Here is a 17,021-nt window from a genome sequence, read left to right as displayed (position 1 = left end):
TACAACCTAGATTGCTTTATCCAGCAAGGCTATCATTTAAAGTTGATGGAGAGATAAAGAGCTTCCCATAAAGGAATAAGCTAAAGGAATTTATTAACACCAAGCCAGCATTGCAAGAAATACTAAAGGGACTTCTGTAAATAGAAGAAAGATGGAAACAATCTAACTACAAATTTAAAAATGGCAATAACTATGTACCTATCAATAACCACTTTAAATGTAAACGGATTAAATGCTCCAATCAAGAGACAGAGGGTGGCTGAGTGGATTAGAAAGCAAGACCCTTGTATATGCTGTATACAGAGACTCACCTCAGATCAAAAGACACACACAGGCTGACAGTGAAGGGTTGGAGTAAGATATTTCAAGCAAATGGAAATGAGAAAAAATCTGGAGTTGCAATCCTTATATCTGACAAAATAGACTTTAAAATGAAGAACATATTAAAAGATAAAGACGGGCACTATATAATAATAAAGGGATCGATCTGACAAGAGGACATAACCCTAGTAAACATCTATGCACCCAACATAGGAGCACCTAAATATATAAAACAGATATTGACTGACATAAACAGAGATCAACAGTAACACTATCATAGTAGGAGACTTCAACACACTTCTGACAACAAGGGACAAGTCTTCCACACAGAAAGTCAATATGGAAACAACAGCCTTACGTGACACATTGGACCACTTGGAATTAATCAATATTTTCAGAGCATTTTACCCAAAGCTGCAGAATATACGTTCTTCTCAAGTGCACATGGAACATTTTACAAGATAGACCATATGTCAGGCCACAAAACAAGTCTTGATAAATTTAAGAAAATTGAAATCATACCAATTGTCTTCTCTGACCACAGTGCTATGAAATTAGAAATGAACTACAGGAAAAACCTGGAAGACACACCAATTCATGGAGGCTGAATAATATGTTACTAAATAATGAATGGGTCAAGCAGGAGATCAAGGAAGAAATCAAAAGATATCTCCAGACAAACGAAAATGAAAACACGACAACCCAAAATCTATGGGATGCCCCGAAAGCAGTCCTAAGAGGGGAAATTCATAGCATTGCAGGCCTACCTAAAGAAACAAGAAACATCACTAATCAACAGTTTATCTTCACTTAAGGGATCTGGAAAAAGAACAGCGAAATAAGCCCAAAGGGAGTACAAGGAAGGAGATAATAAAGATCAGAGCGGAAATAAAAGACATAGAAACCAGAAAAACAATACAAAAGATCAATGAATCCAAGAATTGGTTCTTAGAGAAGATAAACAAAATTGACAAACCTTTAGCCAGATTCACTAAAAAAAAAGAGAGAGAGGACCCAAATTAATAAAATCAGAAATGAAAGGGGAGAAGTGACAACAGACACTGCAGAAATACAAAAAATTTTAAGAAATTACTATGAGCAACTATATGCTAACAAATTTGACAATCTGGAAGAAATGGACAATTTTCTAGAGGCGTACAACCTTCCAAGGCTAACTCAAGAAGAAACAGAGAACCTGAATAGACTGATTACCATCAAGGAAATTGAATCAGTAATCAACAATCTCCCAACAAACAAAAGCCCTGGACCAGATGGCTTTACAGGTGAATTTTACAAAATGTTCAAAAAAGAATTATCACCTATTCTCCTCAAGCTCTTCCAAAAAATCCAGAAGGAGGGAAGACGCCCAAACACTTTTTATGAAGCCACTATCACCCTGATCCCAAAATCAGACAAAGACACCACAAAAAAAGAAAACTACAGGCTGATGTCTCTAATGAACATAGATGCTAAAATCCTCAACAAAATATTAGTGAACAGAATTCAGCAATACATTAAAAAGATCATACGCCATGATCAAGTGGGATTCATCCCTCGTATGCAAGGGTGGTTCAACATCCGCAAATCAATTAATGTGATACACCACATTACCAAAATGAAAAATAAAAATCACATGATCATATCAATAGATGCAGAAAAAGCATTTGATAAAATCCAGCAGCCATTTATGATAGGAACCCTTAAGAAAGTGGGAATAGAGGGATCATATCTCAACATAATAAAGGCCATATATGACAAACCCACAGCTAACATCATACTCAATGGGGAAAAGCTAAAACCATTCCCCCTAAGATCAGGAACAAGTCAAGGTTGCCCACTTTCTCCACTTCTATTCAACATAGTGCTGGAAGTTCTAGCCACAGCAATGAGACAAGAAAAAGAAAAGGCATCCAAATTGGTAAGGAGGAAGTAAAATTATCATTATATGCATATGATATGATACTATATATAAAGAACCCTAAAGACTCCACCAAGAAACTATTAGAGCTGATAGATCAATTTAGTAAAGTAGCAGGATACAAAATTAATATTCAGTAATCAGTTGCATTCGTATATACCAATAATAAAACATCAGAAGGAGAAATTAAAAGAACAATCCCATTTACAATTGCTCCAAAGACTATAAAATACCTGGGAATAAATTTAACCAAAGAAGTAAAAAATCTGTACACAGAAAATTATAAGACACTGAAGAAAGAAATGAAAGAAGATATAAATACATGGAAACACATATCATGTTCATGGATAGGAAGAATTAATATAGTTAAAATGTCCACACTGCCTAAGGCAATATACATATTCAATGCAATTCCTATCAAACTACCAACAACGTTTTTCACAGAAATAGAACATATAATCCTGAAATTTATATGGACCATAAAACACCCCGGAGCGCCTCAGCAATCTTGAGAAATAAGAACAAAGTGGGAGGTATAACAGTACCTGACTTCAAATTATACTGCAAGGCTACAGTAATCAAAACAGCATGGTACTGGCATAAAAACAGACATATAGATCAATGGAACAGAATAGAGAGTCCAGAAATAAATCCATGCCTATATGGCCATTTGATCTATGACAGTGGAAGCAAGAATGTATGGTGGGGTAAAGACAGTCTATTCAATAAATGGTGCTGGGAAACCTGGACAGACACATGCTAAAAAATGAAACTGGACCACCTCCTTACACCATATACAAAAATAAATTCAAAATGGCTTAAAGACTTAAATGTAATATCTGAAACCGTAAAATACCTAGAGGAAAATATAGGAAGAAACTTCACAGACATTACCCAGAGTAGGATTTTCACTGATATATCCACTCGAGCCAGGGAAGTAAGAGAAAAACTAAACATGTGGAACTACATCAAACTAAAAAGTTCTTTCACAGCAAAGGAAACCATTAATAAAACAAAAAGGGATCCTACTGAATGGGAAAAGATATTTGCCAATGATATATCTGATAAGGGGTTAATATCACAAATCTATAAAAAACTCACTCAACTCAACTCCAAAAAAAACAAACAACCCAATTAAAAAATGGGCAGAGGACTTGAAGAGACATTTTTCTAAAAAGGACATACAGATGGCAAACAGACATATGAAGAAATGCTCAACCTCACTAACCATCAGAGAAATGCAAATAAAAACCACAATGAGCTACCACCTCACCCCAGTCAAAATGGCTATCATCAATAAATCAACAAACAACAAGTGCTGGCGCGGATGTGGAGAAAAGGGAACGCTTATGCACTGTTGGTGGGATTGCAGATTGGTGCAGCCACTATGGAGGTATCTCAGGAATCTGAAAATGGAACTACCCTATGATCCAGCAATTCCACTCCTAGGTATCTACCCGGAGAAATCCAAAACTCTAATTCAAAATAGTTTATGCACTCCTCTGTTTATTGCAGCACTATACGCAATAGCCAAGACATAGAAACAACTGAAATGCCCATCGGTAGATGACTGGATTAAGAAACTGTGGTACATTGATACAATGGATTATTATGCAGCCATAAAGAAGAAAGAAATCTTACCATTTGCAACAACATGGATGGACCTAGGGAACATTATGTTAAGTGAAATAAGTCAGACAGAGAAAGACAAGTACCATATGATCTCACTTATATGCAGAATCTAAAGAAGAGAATAAGTGAATGAACTAATCAAAAACAGTTTTGGAGACAAAAAGGAAAAACTGAGCGTTGTTAAATGGGCAGCGGGGTAGGGATAAGGGGGAAGGTGAGTGGATCAGAAAGCAGTCGGTAACCACAAGATTGCCACGGGGTTTCCAACTATAATTATATATATATATATATATAGTTATGGGGATGTTGGGTATAGCATAAAGAATATAATCAATAATATTGTAATAAATATGTATGGTGTCAGAGGGATAGATTTGTTGGGGTAGAAGATGGGAGAGGGTCTAGGGACAGGGTGAAAAAGGTGAAGGGATTAAGAAATACAAATAGGTAGATACAAAATAGTCATGGGGATGAAGGGTATAGCATAAGGAATATAGTCAGTAATATTGTAATAACTATATATGGTATCAGATAGGTACTAGATTTATTGTGGTGATCACTTTGTAAATTATAGAAATGTCTAATCACTGTTATACACCTGAAACTAATATACTATTGTATATCAACTGTAATTGAAAATTAAACAATTATTGAATAAAAAAAAAAGAAAAAGCTAAAGGAGTTCATCACCTCCAAACCAGTATTACAAGGAATGTTAGAGGGACTTCTTTAAAATGAAAAAAAAAAAAAGATAAAAAATATGAACAATACAATGGCAATAACTATGTAGCTAACAATAATCACTTTAAATGTAAATGGATTAAATGCTCCAATCAAAAGTTGGGTGGCTGAGTGGATAAGAAAACAAGACCCTTACATATACTGCCTATAAGACACTCACTGTGCTCAAAAGACGTGCAGACTGAAAGTGTGGAAAAAGTTATTTCACAAGAATGCAAATGAAAAAAAAAAAAGCTGGGGTAGCAATACTTCTACCAGATAAAACAAAGTCTATAACAAAAGATAAAGAAGGACCCAGTAATTCTACTTCTGGGTATATCCAAAGAATCCCAAAATGCTATTTTAAGAGAATGTGTGCATCTATATGTTCATTGAAGCATTGTTTACAATGGCCAAGATGTAGAGGCAGTCTGGGTGTCCGTCAATGAATGAATGGAGAAAGAGGACGTGGTACATACATACAGGGGAATATTGCTTGGCCATGGAGAGTAATCGGTTCTTGTCATCTGCAGTGGCATGAATGGACCTGGAGAGTATTGTGCTAAGTAAAGTGTGTTAGACAGAGAAAGACAGATGCAATGTGATTTCATTTAAATATAGAATCCAAAGAACAAAATAAACAAACAAACCAGAAACAAACTCAAAAATATAGAGAACATTTAGATGGTTGCCAGACAGGAGGAGGTTTGGGGGTGGGTGAAAAAGGGGAAGAGATTAAAAGTGCAAATGTGTTGTTGCAATGTATCCTGGGGTTGTAGGGTATAGCATAAGAAACATAGTCAATAATATTGTAATAACTATGTATGGTGTCAGATGGGTACTAGATTTATTAGGGTAATAGATGGGAGAGGGGCTGGGAGCAGGGTGAAAAAGATGAAGGGACTAATAAGTACAAATTGGTAGTTAAAAATAGTCATGCGCATTTCTCCAAAGAGGACATACAAATGGCAAATAGACATATGAAAAGACTCAACATCACTAATCATCAGAGAAATGCAAATAAAAACCACAATGAGATATCACCTCACCCTAGTCAGAATGGCCATCATCAACAAGACAAATAGTAACAAGTGTTGAAGAGGCTGTGGAGAAAAAGGAACCCTCATACACTGTTGGTGGGAATGCAGACTGGTACAGCCATTATGGAAGGCAGTGTGGAGGTTCCACAAAAAAATTACAAATAGAATTACCGTGTGACCCAGCAATTCCTCCCCTGGGTATATACCCAAAAAATCTGAAAGCATTTATCCATAAAGATATATGTGCTCCAATGTTCATTGCAGCTTTATTACGGTGGCCAAGACATGGAAACAACCAAAGTGTCCTTCAATAGATGAATGGATAAAGAAGTTGTGGTGTATATACACAATGGAGTACTATTTGGGTGTAATAAAAGATGAAATAGGACCATTTGTGACAACATGAATGGATCTTGAGAGTATTATGCTAAGCAAAATAAATCAGACAGAAAAAGTTGAGAACCATATGATTTCACTGATATGTGGTATATAAGACTGAAACCAACTAAGGAGCAAAACAAACAAAGAAACAAAAACTCATAGACACAGACAACAGTTTAGTGGTTGCCGGGGGTAAGTGGGGAAGGGGTGGTAGATGAGGGTAAACGAGATCAAATATATGGTGAAGGAAGGATAACTGACTCTGGGTGGTGAACACACAATGTGATATATAGATGATGTATTACACAATTGTACACTTGAAATCTATGTAACTTTATTAACCATTGTCACCCCAATAAATTTTAATTTAAAAAATATAGTCATGCTCATGTAAAGTAGAGCATATAGAATATAGTCGATAATATGTAAGTAACCATGTATAGTGCCAGATGGGGACTAGACTAGTCAGGAGGTTCAATTCTTAAATTATTTAAATGTCTAGGCACTATGCTGCTGTACACTTGAAATTAATGTAAAAATAATATTAATGGGAATAACCTCTACGGGGTAAATGTAAGAGCACATCTTACCCAGGCAGATGGGAAAGGTTCTTATGAAATTCTTCCAGAAAAAGGAATGAGACGAATTTATATATACTATTATCTTGAAGGCATCTTAAATCCTTTAATGAAGTAGGCCTCATATAATTGTATGTATATAGCTAATATTTATGAAACACTAAACATGTGTTAAGTACTGTGCTAAATACTTTACATGTATTATCTCATTTGATTATCATAAATTAATGAAATAGGTAAAAAATCAGGACTAAAACACAGGCTTATTTGATCAAAGGCCACATGGTGAACCATAATCCTATGCTTCCTCTGATAATGGATATCCATGGCCCCAAAATGATCACTTGGCACATTTGGGATAAAGTTTCATTTGTAATACCATTCCTATTCTGGCATAACTTCTTTTACATCCTGAACCTAACAAGCAATCCTAATGTACATAGTACTATGAAATATGTATAATCTTTATATGTTTTATATTAATGTATTTGTTAACATGCAGTTATTGAATTTTTATTTAAAATTTGCCAATTGTTTCTCTAATTTGACAAAGAACTAAATATCAAACAATCTGGGGCCAGTTTCTATAAGGTCTGGCTGGCAAAGTAAACAGAACAGACAGAATTATGAGGCCGAGTACTAAAGTTCATTAGTGAGAAAACGAATAAAATACATCAAATTAATAAATACAATGCAGAGGTAACATTTGAAAACTCATAACCTGCTTTGAAAGTATAAACTCATGACTTTTAGAAATATAAAATTTTGACTACCCCACATTTACCTTGAGTCAAATTCTTCAGTCTGTAATATGTGAATGTATCCCATTCATGTATGTTTTACTTCAGGAAATATGTAGGGTCATTTTTTACTGTGCATAAAATAATTTTTCAGTAATTAAAAACAGTGTAATTAAGTTGACATACTATGATGTGTTATCCTATTATATCAGGTTCTCAAAGACTTGTTTTCTAAATATACAAGTTAAGAAATTTTAAGTACTCTGCAAAAATGAAATATACCAATAACTACATATGTATTTTATATGGTATATATATTCTATTCTTTATAAAAAGATTCATTAAAAATTGCTTGTGAACATTATTTTCTCAAATTTCAAAGCCTGATGTAATTATTCTAGTCTACATTTCTCATATATTTATATCATTCAACTATATTAATTTTTAGCATCTCTCTGACACATGGATGAATCTATAAAAATATGAAAGATTGTATTCCTTCTCTGTTTTAATGTTAATCTACAATAGATGGTATGTATTTACATAGATACATTTAAATTAAATCCTAGCTCAGAAGTTTTCCACTATTGTAATTAGTTTTACTATTTATAGAACTCTTTCATGTTAACTCTGTCACCAAGCAGCAGCCTAACCATTTATTTCCTTATACTTGCCCCCAAAGAAAGGAGAGTCTGTAAGATGGATCCTTTCAGGGACTTTGCTAAACCTTTGTTCTCAGAAAGATGACTGGACAGTCAATGATGAGTAAGATTCCTCATAGAAGGAACAACTCAAACCAGGTGCAGTTGCGTGGGAACCTACAGGAGAACCCACGGGGTTCACAAACGTGGGCACAGCCCCCCACCTTCCTCAGGCTAAGGAAAGCCTCAGCCTCTGGGGCTGCATTCCTTCCCAAAACCTGCAAGGGAAGTGATTCAAGGATGTGCTCTCTCTCCATCTACTCATAAGCATATAGGTTTTTGTCCCTTGGGGAAGTTGAGATTTACAGTTCAGCCGCCTGCAGGCAAGGGTGATTGACTTGAATCGGTTTCCTATTATAATGTATAGGATTCACAGATCTTGAGATTGACAAACTTTATCTCCTTTACTTCTGCACCGAACTAATAAAAGCTGATGCTAGGCCCGATTTGGGGCTTCCAGTCCTTGAGATTGAGGGTCCCTTGGTCTGCTTAAACTCTATTCATGGCTACTGTCTTTTCTTACCCTGCGCCTCCCTCCTCGTTCCCCACAACTCTCCTTGCTCAGGACGTGACAAACTCAATTTCAGGATGCTTGATTAAAGTATTTAGATTATTTCCAGTGTCATTAACATATTTAAAAATTATCAGTGAAAGAATAATTTTGTAACACATTATTAGTAGCTTTAAACTATAAATTATTTTCAACTATTATTCTTAGAATTCTAAAAGTTATTTAGAAAGTTATTTAAGAAAAAACTGTATTTAGGGAAATTTTAAAAAATTGTTTTCAAATTTTATAAAAATGTTTTGTATATTACAGATATCGAAGCAGAAAGACATAATAAAAAGCAAAAAGAAAGAAATGTCACCACGCAGGTAAATATTTTGCTAAATCATTATATTTTTCCAATACAAAATTTAGTCTCTAGGCACTATTATTAGTATGTATTCAGCCTGTTCAGAATTCTTATACAAGTAATTAGTGACTATGGTTTCTGTTCTTGTTTTTTAAATTTTCAATCATTATTTTTTGTTCATTCATTAAACAAATACTCATTCCACTGTGAGAACGGAAGACTGTTAATAGGCCTGAGAATTCTCATAAGCCATGACCTGTCTGAGGTCCTAAATATTAAAACACAAAGGCAGAGGCCAGTCTAGTCTGGTTTATAGAGTCACAGATGCTTATTAAACGTTATTAACCTCGTGATGTCTTCTGACATTTAGGAAGTAAGGGATTCAACATTTTCAGTTTATTTTCACCCCATCAACCAGCATGATTCTGTAAATGTAAGTCATTTCAAATCATTCCTATACTTGGAAACGGTTTAGTAGCTTCCTGTCTCACACAGAGGAAAATCAGTGTCTTGCCTATTAGACTCTGTGGTCTGTACCAGTTTTTTCTCTGACATCATCTCCTACGACGATCTCCCTCACTCATATTATTCTAAATAAACCTGGCTCTGTGCTTTTCCTCAGAAACTTGAGGCATGCACTCACCTTTCTGTTGTTTCTGCTCGGAATGCCCCTGGGCCCAGGTATCCATGTGACTCCCTTCTTTCACCTCCTTAAGGTCTCTGCTCAAATGCTATCTTTGTGGAGGATCTTTCCCTGGATACTCTGTAAATTTGCAATCTATCTAAAATTTCAAACACTGTCACAACATCTTCTATCTCCCTTTTCTGCTGTATTTTTCCTCTCAGAATTGTCACTATGTATTAGGTTGGTGCAAAATTAATTGCAGTTTTTGCAATTATTAACCTTTTAAACCTCAATTACTTTTACACCAACCTAATAACATAACATATTCTGTTATGTTTGTTGTCACTTTCCTTCCATTAGAATATAAATTCCATGAGAGCAGGGAGTTTTGTCTGTATTCTTCACTGCAGTTATCCCAGCAACTAGAACAGTGTCTGGTATATAGCAGGCACTCAATAAATGTTTACTGAATTAATGAGTAAATCTTAAATCAAGAGTAAAGGAGTAAACTTTGAAAAAATGTTTATATAAATCAAAATCTTCTTTCTACATTGCAACATTTTCTTAACCCCTCAAAGTTCAGCTCTTATTCATTATCCTAACTACCACATTCATTTTGGGGTATCTACTCATATGTTTCCCTTCAAAAAAAAATTTTTTTTTTCAAAAAACAAAACTTTTCTTGATTACCTATCTGAAAAATAGTATACTCATCACTTTCTATTAATTCCTTACCCAGATTGGATTTTCATATGTTTTATCACCATTTGTCATTATGTGTCTATGTAATTGTTCATATTTGATTCCCCTACTGGAAATTGAGCACCATGACTATAGACTCTTTAGATTTTTTCAATTATGTATCTCAGAGCCTATCTCTAAAACATAGTAAATGCTTAACAAATATTTGTAAATGAATGAATGTCATTGTTTAGCAATGTTTGTGTCAGGCACAGAACAGAAAATATCTGTCAGTAACTCTAGTGAAAATTATGAAAAAAATGTGTTGAAATTAATGACAGAAACCAGGTTTCTAGGGTTACCTTTTGATTTTAATAATCCATTTATCCCCCGTAGCATGAATGATTAATATGGCTATATGTTAAATTATAACTTTCTGTTTCTTGCATGTAAAAATGCAGAATATAAATACTTCAGTACAGGGGTGTCCAAACTTTTTCAACGTTTTTCCCCAACGGCCGTATGCAGTAAAATACACAAACAGCCGGGCCACTCACTCGAGGTAAAGTACGTATTGCCTCACCTGGTTTATTTAAGTAAACTAAATATACTTTTGGAATTTGCTGCGGGCCAATTAACGATGGATTGCGGACCACAGTTGGTCTGAGAGCCGCAGTTTGAACACCCCTGCTTCAGTATGTATCAGTTCTTAATATTCTCTTAATTTCAGACAGTTACCCATATACTGCATTTAGTGATTAATAGAAATGTTATATTAGAACTATGTTATTACTATCACTAATGCTATTTTATTTTTCCCCTTTTACTTTCTACTTCACCATTTTCACACTTTTCAGAAGGTATCCTTGAATGGTTGTTTCCTATTTTATTTGGTGATTTTAGAATGTATATGTGCAAATACACAATAAAATAATTAGCATTGTCTTTGCCAAAAGAAAAATGCTTTTACTCATAAATGAGTTATTTCTTCTCTGTAAAAGGTAGCTATTCTTTTAACTCATGGGTGGCTTTGCTTTATTTTCTTTGGTTTTAAAAAATCTTAGGCATGTCAGGAAAAAGTATTCTGATTGTTTTATAGTCTCATTTGAAAATAATCTAGGAGAAATGAAAAACACTAAGACCATTATCAAAAACACCTTTGCTTCAATTTAAGCATTTCATAAATAAAATCTTAGTTTAAGAGAGAAACACTACTAAATCTATGAAAATGAGATTTTCAAGTTCAAAAGTGCCATCCTTCCCCACCCCCCAAACATATAAATAAATATACAATATTTAAGGCCTAGAAACCTCGAGTTATCTGATACATCTTAAATTGCTGATTAAAACTATAATCCAAACAACGTCTTTAATGTGAACCTTGGCTATATGTGTAATCTTCACTGTCTGATGAATGATATAAATTTTTGTACTATTTTATTTTTAAACTTTAATTCCACTTTAATTTGCTGACTACCTTCTTCACTGTGACCTAGGGCAGTGTTTCCCAAACTGTAGCATACACCAATACCTGGAGGACTTGATAAAACACATATTGCTGGGCTTCATTCACCCCAATAGTTTCTGAGTCTGTAGACGTGGGGTGAAGGAGAGAAATTGTATTTCTTAACAGATTCCCACGTGACACTGCTGCTGCTGTTCCAGAGACCATACTTTGAGAACCAATGACCTAAGGAAACCTGGTTTTCTTATATGCAAACTCATTTTCTTTTTTTCCACTTCCCTCTTGCTTTCTTTTTAACCAGGCTTTTCTCTTACAATGCCTGGCGCACTAATGTTCATACTCTTTGGAAATATAATGGCTTTAACATAGGGTATTGAATCCACATCTATACATACATAGTGGGAAAGGTGGAAATTCAGTTCCTCTCTTGCCAAACCATTGACAGCAGCCTGTGTTGCTCTCTGCCACAGCCCTATAGCACCTCATTCATCTACTTAGACAAGGGCATTAATGAGGAGGTGCTGAGGTAGGCTTGGTTTGTCACTCCTGTTGCCCTCACTGATGCTTTCAATAAGCATGTGTTCTTTCATGTGCTTTTTCCAAAGAAGTTTTTCAGCAGAATTTAGGGTATTACACAGTGCCAAGAAACAGTGACTAGTTGGGGGCACGTAAGCCAGGGAAGAAAAAGGGACACAGATAGTCAAGGAAGGCAAGATGCCATTGATTGTTGAGCCCTAGGGAAAGTAAGTCACTGATAGGCAAAGAATCCTTACCTTCCTGTTCTTTAACTTCTCACCTATCTCCCATTTACAAGGAATGATACTTCTTATTCCATAGCAAACATAACTCATATTTACTTCCTCTTAGACAAAAAGCAAAACATTTTTGTTTTTCGTATATGTATAGTCACACAATTTTGGAGACATTAGCACATATACAGGTAGGTGTGGGGATGGGCTGAGATTGATTCCCTCCTCCAAAATTCCCCCTGCTCCCCATTTCTCTTTATCCCTATAACTAGAATCTCCAACCACTCAGATGGTCTAACCAAAAAACAAAAAGTTGTCTTTGACTTTGTCCTTTCTTTTACCCCTGTGTCCAATTATTATCTGTGCTACTTCTAAAACATATCTTAAGTCTGCCCATATAGTTTATTTTTGTTGCTTCTATGCTCATCTGAGTCACATCATGCCTCATATAGTTGACTACAACAGTCTCTGAACTGTTCTTCTTGTTGCCACTCTTAATCCCGTACAATCTGTTTCTCATATGTCAGCCAGAATGTTCTTTCTTTCTAAACTGTAAATCAAAGTACGTCACTTAAAACCCTCCAGTGTCTTCCTCTTATCTTTTGAATGAGATACCAACTCTTTACCTTGTCTCTATGTGATGTGACCCCTTCTTCTCTCTCTTTCTCTTTTCCAGTTCTCCCATTATTTCACACTCCTTCAGCCACTTGGGCCTTATTTCCATTCCTGGAACATAAAAATTTGTTCCCACTTTAGAGCATTGATATTTGCTGTTTCCTCTGAATGCTCTATCCCTATATCTCTGCAGAACTGCTTTCTTGTCATTAAATTCTTGGCTACAAAGTCATTTCTTCAGTGAAGCTTTTCTTGGGATGTCAATCTAAATTAGCTGTGCAACAACCCCTCTTGACCCTGCATTTCACTCTTTTTATTTTTTATCTCCTTGCTTTATTCTCTTCATAGCATATACTGATATCTGATACTAACTTGGTCATTTATTTGTTTACTGGTTATTGTTTCTCTTCTCACAGACAAATGGAAGCTCTATAAGATCAGAAAATTCTGTATTATTTACCACTGTGTCATAAGTTCCTAGCGAATGCCCAGCATAAATGTGTTGAATGAATGAATCACTGATTCATATAGCTCTTAAAGAACAAGGTTGGTTTGATTATTTCACACTTGCTGCCTCCCAAAAACTATCTGAGGAGGCTACTAAAGTCCGATTAACATTAATCATGTAGTTATTATTGACCTTCTATTAAAGAATAAGCATGGGATTTAGGGGTAACTTATATTCAGCATCAAATACATGCCAGGCAGCAATGGGGTCCTATGATATGCTAAAATTGCTGTTCACTGTCTTTAAGTGAAATTAGTCCAAAATATGTATGGCATGGAAGTATTTTCTACTAGTGAAACATTTTTATATACGATGCATAAGACAGAAAAAACTGTATTTCAAAAAAGCAAATTATATTCACTGATTTCCCAGGATCAGATTATCATAGTTCACTGGTAAACAGAACAAATTAGATAAACAGAATACCTAGGTTCTACTAGTTTAGAATCTAAAACAGAAAAACAGAAACATTAATTTACACACAAAACACATATAGTCTAAATAATAATAATAATAATAGCTAATACTCACTGAATGCTTACTATGTACAAGGCTCCTCACATGTATTAACTTATCCTCACAAAAACCCAGTGAGGTCAGCAATATTATTACCTCCATTTTATATTTACATTTGCTTTAAACTGAGTCACAGAGAAGTTGATTAACTTGCCCACAAATTAGACACAGCTTATTACTGGTGAACAAAAAATACTATGAAGGGAATGTAAATGAAATTTTTAAAATCTATGACATTTATTTTGGGGTATGAGCAATTAAGATGAATGATAGTAAGAAAGTTATCTGTTCATGTGTTAACAAATAATCAAAGTTTCTTGTGTTTGAAAAGATGCATTTTATGCATTGCTTTAAAAATAAAATTAACTATCACCCAAACAAACAAACAAAAAATGTAAAAATCCTGAAGTCAAATCTCTAGCCTTCTCAGATGGGCTTACTTTTTTAAACAAGAAGCTATTTTAAATGGGTTCTGCTTCTCAATACTGTGCTATGTGAGTGTGTTTGCTTGGTTTTGTCTTCAAGCAAAGTACCATAGGACTGGGTCCTACTTTGGAAAAGTCTCCTGGTACAACAAGTAGGATGTAGCCAAAAATAAGTTAGGATTAAATGTACAGTGAGAAAAATTTATTCTTTCTTTCCTCCAAGCCCACAGATCATTTAGCTTCTTTTGTGAGAGGATGCTCTTACCTTTCCTGTGCTCTATAAGGAAACAAGGGATTTCTCCAAAATAAAGAAGACTGCCCTCTACATTCATTAGACTGCCCTTTACTCAAGACACACTATTTGAAATTAGAACTACACTAAAAAGTTCATGAAGCATCTATAATTAATTAAGTCAATAAAGCATGAAACATATGATGTAGAATGATCTCAGCTTTAGAGACTGTAGAGCAGAGAATTACTGCTAATTGAGAAGGGAGACACCACAGAGTCAGAGGAAAGGGAGATCACTGTGAGTCAGAGTGATATGGGAGGGCCTTGGGGAGAAGGAACTGAGTTGGGCCTGGGAACAGGAGTGATATTGGGGAAAATAGGAAAGTGGAGGCAATGAAAACTATATAAGCAAGGGCAAAGAAGTAGGAAAGAACCTATTCTACTTGGGGAACAGGGAGAAGAGTTTAGCTGTTAGAATATTTGTGTAAGTGGGAGTAGTAAGATAGGGTTACTATAACACTTTTAGGACAGACTGTGAAGAATCTTAGATTCTGTGCCAGAGAAATTATTTTATCCTGTTGTCACTGAGGACTCCAAGCTTTTGAGTTGGGCATTAATATGTTCAAAAGGATGTTTGAGAAAAACTCATCCAGCATGAATCTTCAAGATACAGGGAAGTGAAGAAGCAAGAGGGCTAGATAAAGATTTTCAAAACACCATATCATTCCGATTAAGAGCTATAGCTAGTCTATAAATATAAATGAGCCTTGGAAGTTTAAAAACATAACTTCTAAAGCATGAACTTTAAACTTGGATTTAAAAAACAGACTTCCATTGAGTTTGCTGTTTGAAAATTAAAATATACATTGTAAGTTCTTAAACATAAATTCCTGCCAGAAATACCTCTGAAATATATCCCCAACCACTATCACAACTTACCCACTACCATCTTTTTACTTCACTGCCACCATCAACTCTTACCTGGTTTATTTTAATGACTTCCTCCTTTCCTCCCACTCTTTCTCCATCATATAATATTTTCCACACAGCAGTCAGGGTGACCCATTAGAAATTTCAATCAGTCAATATATTTTTTTCCACTCAGAACCTTCCAAGGGTCTCTCCTTCATAAAGAACATGATTGACATTCCTGATGCTGACCTCAGAGCTGCCTCTCTGCTTCATCACTTACCACTCCCCATCCTAGCAATCATTCTGCTACAGATGATTCTGTACCACCTTACTTCATACTTGTGTTCTCCTTCTTCCGGGCCTTTGTATTTGATGTTTCTTCTGCGAGAACTTGCTTTCTTGAGGTATTTTTATTACTAACTCCTTCCTTCATGATATAGGGATCTACTCAGATGTAATCAGAGAACTTACCTTTAACTATCTGTCATGCAAGGTGTCATGCGGGGTCTCTGCTCCCGCCCCCCACAGAAGAACGCAGGATATGGAGAGGCCAAAAAGGAACACCCATGCTGCCATAGGTAGGGGAGTCATACCACTATGGTCTCTCTGGCAGTTGGGTTAGAGACACAGGAAGCAGGAGCCACACTGTTCCAACCCTCACTGCACCACTTGCAGGCTCAGCCACCATCTTCTTGCTAGCCCCCATTTTTTGCTAACGTAGCCACAGCAGTTATATTAGTGGCCAATGGCTCACTGGCTACAGCTGACAGCCAACTAGCCACAGCTGATGGCCATTCAATCACAGTTGATGGCCATTTACTACCTGAGCCAGCACCTTGTAGCGTGAGGCTGAGAGCCTGGAAACTGCTCTCTGGGGCTCTGTCCCCATACTCCACCCCTACAGGGTCTCTCCTCACAATCTACATGACAAGCGTCTTCCGCTAGGGGCCCTGTGTGAGGAGCTTGGAGGTGAATGCAATATCCGAGACACAGTCAGGCTCTCTGGACACAGCCAGGGTTACTCAGGGCACCACCAGTCCTTCTGGGAAGAGCCAGACTTCCTGGGCTTCTTAGGATACCACCAATCTCCCCTGGCACAGCAAGGGTCCTTAGGGCACTGTCACTCTCTCTGGGCTCAGCCAGACTTCCTGGACTCAGCCAGGGCTCTCAGGGCACTGCCACTCTCTGGGCACAGCCAGACTTCCTGGACTCAGCGAGGGCTCTCAGGGCACGGCCACTCTCTCTGGGCACAGCCAGACTTCCTGGGCTCAGCCAGGGCCTCTCAGGGTACTGCCACTCTCTCTGGGCCTCTCAGAGTACCTTGCTGGAACAACGGCGGCTCACAGTCAAGATGCTTACATATTCTCAATGGCGACCAGTCAAGACACAAAAGCAAATATCCGCC

General features: G+C 36.2%; 1 protein-coding gene across 1 annotated transcript in view; it reads left to right on the top strand.

Annotated features, from left to right (window-relative positions):
- Positions 1–17,021, top strand: part of SEL1L2 (SEL1L2 adaptor subunit of SYVN1 ubiquitin ligase) — a gene marked incomplete at its 5' end in the record, with an annotated part of 128,974 nt that overhangs the window by 26,466 nt on the left and 85,487 nt on the right. The window contains one exon of the mRNA XM_081034662.1: positions 8,852–8,907. Coding sequence (XP_080890788.1) covers positions 8,852–8,907 — 56 coding nt within the window. The remainder of the gene's footprint in view (positions 1–8,851; positions 8,908–17,021) is intronic.

This window comes from Rhinolophus hipposideros, assembly GCF_964194185.1.
Source record: "Rhinolophus hipposideros genome assembly, chromosome: 22".
Taxonomy (NCBI): Eukaryota; Metazoa; Chordata; class Mammalia; order Chiroptera; family Rhinolophidae; genus Rhinolophus; species Rhinolophus hipposideros.
The sequence above is the reverse complement of the archived record's forward strand: the minus strand, read 5'-3'. Positions and strand labels throughout refer to the sequence as shown.